Source organism: Cebus imitator, unplaced genomic scaffold (genome assembly GCF_001604975.1).
Source record: "Cebus imitator isolate Cc_AM_T3 unplaced genomic scaffold, Cebus_imitator-1.0 Scaffold226, whole genome shotgun sequence".
In the NCBI taxonomy this organism is placed as follows: domain Eukaryota; kingdom Metazoa; phylum Chordata; class Mammalia; order Primates; family Cebidae; genus Cebus; species Cebus imitator.
In genome coordinates this window covers 156,328-162,327 of record NW_016107541.1, presented here as the reverse complement: position 1 = coordinate 162,327, position 6,000 = coordinate 156,328, and the positions used below count along the sequence as shown (strand labels likewise).

At 46.8% G+C, this 6,000-nt stretch overlaps 1 protein-coding gene across 1 annotated transcript in view; it reads right to left on the bottom strand.

Annotated features, from left to right (window-relative positions):
• The window catches only part of ADCY2 (adenylate cyclase 2), a gene marked incomplete at its 5' end in the record, with an annotated part of 165,540 nt that overhangs the window by 35,669 nt on the left and 123,871 nt on the right, over positions 1 to 6,000 (bottom strand). Inside the window, one exon of the mRNA XM_017496921.2 lies at positions 5,458 to 5,616. Within this exon, the coding sequence (XP_017352410.2) occupies positions 5,458 to 5,616 (159 nt within the window). The remainder of the gene's footprint in view (positions 1 to 5,457; positions 5,617 to 6,000) is intronic.

The window sequence follows — 6,000 nt, the reverse complement described above, 5'->3', positions numbered from 1 at the left end:
AATGACCAGTGATGATGAGCATTTTTTCATATGTTTGTTGGCCTCATGTATGTCTTCTTTTGTAAAGTGTCTGTTCATATCCTTTGCCCACTTTTGAATGGGCTTGTTTGTTTTTTTCTTGTAAATCTGTTTTAGTTCTTTGTAGATTCTGGATATCAGCCCTTTGTCAGATGGGTAGACTACAAAAATTTTTTCCCATTCTGTTGGTTGCTGATTCACTCTAATGACTGTTTCTTTGCTGTGCAGAGGCTGTGGAGTTTGATTAGGTCCCATTTGTCTATTTTGGCTTTTGTTGCCAATGCTTTTGGTGTTTTGGTCATGAAGCTACATTCTTAAACAGCATTATTGCACCATTATTGTTCAGCTACTCAAGGTCCCACCTGGCCTGGGCATCATTAGGTCAAGGACTTGGATATAATGTCTTTTTTGTGAGAGACTTCTAAGTATACCATCTGATTTCTATTGCTGTTCAACAAGTTACCATTAAAGTGTTTTGCATATTTTCAAGCTTCAAGAATACCAGAGAACTGAGAGAAAATAACAAATGTAGTTGTATTCTACTTGCAAAAAACAGGACTGGTGAATCACAGACTTCTAGTTAACCTACAGCTTAAGTATTCAGTATTTGAGTTACTGAGCTCTTTATTATCTGTAAGTAAACAAAGTTTGTTTTGGACCTAAAAAAAAAAGATTCTTCTGTCTGGTGAGGAGGCTACTTTAGGGCAGGAGGTCTGATGGCCATAAGGGACATTCCACAGAAGGGAGGGGCGGGACTTTGCTATGTTTTATGCATGCAGGTGGCTCTCTTTATAATACCCTCATTATGTGTTTTCAGAAACAAGCAAAACAGAAACAAAGCTCTCCCTTTCTGAGACTCTCTGTGGGAACTCTGAGAACCTCTTGGCAGCGTGTTGGTGCCTCTCTTTCTTGCTCAGGCCCTTTGTGTGGGCTCTGTTTTGCACACAGTGCTGTTCCCATGGGGACTGAAGCCTCCAGAATCTCCCCACACTCACTGCTCCAGCAACTGGCTAGCAAACCTCCCTTGGGGGAGTACAGGGTCCTCAAAGAGACGGCAGGGGGCCACTCTGATGGTGGTGGGCCTTGGGGCTCCTTGTCGTCATTTAGTTCCCAAGTCTCACAATGGCTGCTAGAGTAGCCATCACCCCCATTACTTACCCTATAAGACAGAAATTGGCAGTAAAATTGGAAATGTTACAGCCAAAGGAAGTTCTGTGTTGCATGATTAAATACAGAGAAACCTGCAGCCTGCCTGCGTCATTTCCCAGCATCATCGTGGGAATGATGATGCCTTGATTTAAGGTTCAGTGTCCACTCTTCTCCGCTCCAATGTCAGGTCAGCAGTGACAGCACAGGTCTAACACCTAGGAATCACCCGCCCCTGGGCAAATCCAAGCACCTTTGGCATGCCTGCTGTGGAGCGTGGAGCCATCTGTGCTGGTCCGAGTCTGAAGAGCTCTGAAACCAAGCTCTTTCATCTTCCTACAGGGAGGGAGGCTGGCCTCCGTCAGGTGTAGATTTGAGGAACCTGTGTTTCCCAAATGAAGGAAGGAACCATCTTCAGGAGCCGCCACGGGGAGCTTGGCAGCCAGGCACTGGTCATCTGCTAGTGGATTTATTTCAATGCTTGAAGATGGGTCCCTGTGGACACACAGGGCTACAGTGGCTATGATGACACCCCAAGAACTTCCACTTCTTTATTCGACAAATACAGAGACAAGGCACGGAGCTGACCTCATCTAAATGTGCCCATTCCTGCTTTGTTCTTGGAAAGTCTCCACGCTGCCCATGCAGTAAGGCAGTGCCAAAGCCAGGGCTCACCCCCAGTCCTAACTGCCCACTCCGGGCTTCTGCTAGGCCATGCTGCCTGCCCCGCTATGCAGCGTTACATCATGGAGCCCATGGTGTGGTGAAGGGTATAGGAGACACTGTGTGTCTTTAACTCAACAGCAGCAGTCCTTAGGAGACTTGGAGGAAAATGTCATGTCATCTTCAGGAGCACCAGAGGGCTGTATAGTGGCATGAAGGTCCATGTACCCTGAAGTGGTACACAGCAGGGGCACGCAGGAAGTGGAGGGGTCATCGTGAGCTGCCAACACCCATATTTTGCTGCTGTCTTCCCTCCCAAGCGTGTCCCCACTGCATGGACGCGGAGCTGTGCATGCCTCTGTGGAATGCCCACCTCACCTGGAGGACTGCAGTGGGAAGACACCATGTGATGTCCCTCATCTTGCCTCCGGCAACTGCAAGGCAAGACATCATGCTTCTTTTATGGATGAGGACGGCGAAGTTCAGACAGGGAAGTACCCATCTCATGTTCACAGGAACAGACAAAGTTGGGACTAACATTTGAGGCCGCACTGTGTGGCTCTAGGTTTTATTCTCCTTCCCCATCTTGCCTTCTTATTATTTCCGAGGAGGAGAACTGTATTCTGATGCTTGCTTCGAATAAGCCAAACAAACAGGAAAGAGCAGAGAGAACCGCTATTCCTGGATGTCTGGCCAGGGAGGCTGTCAGGGTTGTGAGGGAGGGCTCTGCAAGGCTGTGAGGTTGAGCCCTGGGGCCGGGGTGCCTTCTGTGCTCCCCACAGACCTGCACAGAGCTTCTCAAGCTCCAGAGCTTTCCTCTGAGCCCATGTTGAGGAAGAAACCCTCCTATCAGTTCCCAGATTCTTAAAATGTGTTTTTTTTTTTTTTTGAGAAGGAGTTTTGCGCTTGTCGGCTGGAGTGCAATGGTGCGAGCTCGGCTCACTGCCATCTCTGCCTCCAGGTTCAAGCAATTCTCTTGCCTCAGCCTCCCGAGTAGCTGGGATTAAAGGCACCTGCTACCATGCCCAGCTAGGTGTTTTTTTTTTTTTTTTTTTGTAATTTAGTCGAGACAGGGTTTCACTATGTTGGCCAGCTGGTCTTGAACTCCTGACCTCAGGTGATCTACCCGCCTGGGCCTCCCAAAGTCTGGGATTACAGACATGAGCCACTGAGCCCGGCCTCAGCTCCCATAGTCATCTCCCTTTGCTCTCTTTCTGCCTGACCCAGTGGGCTCTTCTCAGGTCTTGAATTAGGCACTTCCCTGGTGCCTGTAGAAAAGTAGCCTCTTCAAGCCTGGAATGTTCTCTCCCTATTCCTCTCTCCCACTCATCCTCTTCTCCTAGCTAGTTTCTAGCACTTTCTTTCTAGATTCAGAAGCTGCTTCCTCACGGTGGGAGTCTTTCTGGAGTACCATATTTACACCCCAGTGTTCTTGGAGATAACAGGATCCTGTCCCCAGGAGGCAGCCAGGGAGGGTGAGGCCTCCTCTAGACCCATTCATCTCTGTATCCTGGGCCACCACCAGCCTGGCTACAGGGCAGGGGAAACATGGGACCTTACTGAATTTAAAAATGGGCTGGAGACTCCTGTTAATGAGAACAGAGGGCTCCTTAATAGACATAGTGATTTTATTACCTGCAATCAACAGGAAAATCGGGTGCTGAAGAACCCACTAAATGTAGAAAACACCAGGAGAAGAAACAGGAAAGCCAGCGGGTCATCAGACTTGCTGCGTAGCCCTGGAAGGCTCACTGTGCCCTGAACATTTCCAGGAAGATGAGAGCAGTGATGTTTAGCACCTCATCTGCCACCCGGCGCCTTATTCTTAATCCAAACTTCAAATCCGCTACAGAAAAATACCGTTCCAATGCTTCTCACTGGAGGTTGCTTTGTATTCTGGTGCCATCAGGGTTGAGCTTATCCATTAAGGAGTTCATCCACCTATAGGTGACCCCTGACTCCTTCCTGCATGCACTCCCAAGCCTCAGTGAAAACGTCCTAAGAACTGGGATTTCTGACATATATAACAAACCTGCATGTTCTGCACATGTACCCCAGAACTTAAAGCACAATAAAAAAAATTCCCAAAACGTATTAAAGCCTATTTTAAGTGCTGTAACACATATATTATTGATCCATTATACTACTTAAAAAAAAAAAAAAAAACAAGGATTACACCTCTGAAAAAAAAAATCTCGGGACCCCAAACTCACTAAAAGTTAAGCCTGGAAACTGAGTTATGCAAGAAACAGCCTGCTGTTTGTTCCCACATAGATGGCTGCAACATAGAAGGATCACACAGCACCCTAGGCGGCCTCCCTTACAAAGGCTCAGGAAAAAATTCCTCCCGGGCCCTGAAATCTTTCAGAATAGACACCCCCCGAAACTAACCCAAAAACAAAGTTCTGTTGACTCTCCCCCTGGCAATGCAAATTAGTAGCTGATTTTCACAGGTAACAGACAAAGACAAGATGGGAAATCATCCCTGGGCCCTCCCAGAGGAAGACATCATGGAGTTTCCTGACTCAGCTCTTTTCACATGTAAAATATGGTTTCAACGAGCATGAATCAAAGCCTCACAAGAATGTAACCACCTCCTGCCTGGTCCATTTCTCTTTTTATTCCTTTTCCTCCTTTCCCTACTGTATATTCTTTCTCCTTCCAGTATTGAAGTCCTTAAAACTCTCTTTGGAAATAGCACAGGCCACGGATCCTCCTGTAACTCATGTTTCTTTTTCCTGGGCACATCCTCACCCTTGGAAAATAAACCTCTAACTTGATTGAGACCTGTCTCAGACGCTTTGTGGTTTACACATCTCAGACATCTGGGAAATGCCACAGCACTAAGCACAGGGCTCTGCGCACGGTGGATGCCCAGGTACATGTTTCTCACGTTAAGTCCAAATGTAGACACATCTGCTTCCTCTTGCACTTCAGCAATACTGAAGACACCTCACGACATCTCGCTTCGAAAGCCATGTCAATATTTAACTGAATTGCAGTCTTTTCAAGTCTAGCTAATCCATTTGGATAAACACTCCATGACATTCCCATTTCCATCCATTCTAATGGATGGACTCAAGTCTTTGGTCTGCTCTTGTGCATAACTCCTAAATCCTCTCACACTCATGATGTATCTGATTCTCTGAAATTCTAAGAGCCTTGGAAGGCTGTCTGGGAAGCTGAGTGCAGGGAAACGGTGGGCATGTGGGATGCATGGTTTAATGCTGCCTCTTGGTTTGAGCCTCCATCACGTGCTGGCCAGGCAGGCCTCCTCCCACAGTGCGGAGAGGGCAGGGGCTGCTTTGGGGACATATTTGGGACCCTAGTGCCTCATAATGGACATTCAGAACTTTACATGACTGGGGAAGAAATCTTCTCTAATAATGAATCCAACTCCAAGCTCAGACTTTTAGAGGTCCTTCTAACCCACTATTCTCAACTGATGTCTCTCCCACCAATCAGTATCTTCTTGAAAACTGAAAAATTCAAGCCAATTTTGGCCATTTTGAACACTCAGATGAGTGAAGTACTGCAGCCTTTATGCCAACGAAGAAGCGTTCAGCCCTCACCCAGGTCATCACCGCATCCAGCCCCTATCTCCCAGCCCCCAGCCCCGCGTGGTCTGACCTCATTCTTCAGGCTCCTGGCCAGGAAGTGCTCAGCCACATGTGCAGGAAGCACGTTCTCCAGCAGCACGCGGTTCAGGTTCTCCATGGTCTCTATCTCCTCCCGCTCTTTTTTGAACTTGTTCTTCCATAAGAAGTCTAACCTACAGTAATATTCATTCTGTTACAAGAGGACACAGAGGTAAAGAAACAATAGGCATCTTGTCCCGCCAGAGAGTGGAGGTTTCAAAGAGAAAACAAAAAGAACAAAATGCAACCTAAAAAAGAACCCCCAAACAGAACTGCCACCCCCTAGGAAGCCCTCTGTTTCCCTGAAATGTCCTTCAGTCAACCTCTGGCATAGATTTGCAAAAAATAAGAACCAGCCTCAGAAACAGGGAAATCAGCTATATGGAGGCTTAAATTCAAAGTGCTATTAAAGCTTCCTGCAAATTTATGCTAATAAAAGATGGCTCAAATGATTTTTTGAAAAGAGGCATAGAATGTAACTATTGCAAAATATGGACTTTGTTTTTCTACCTGGGATTGTGCTGTTCTGACAGAA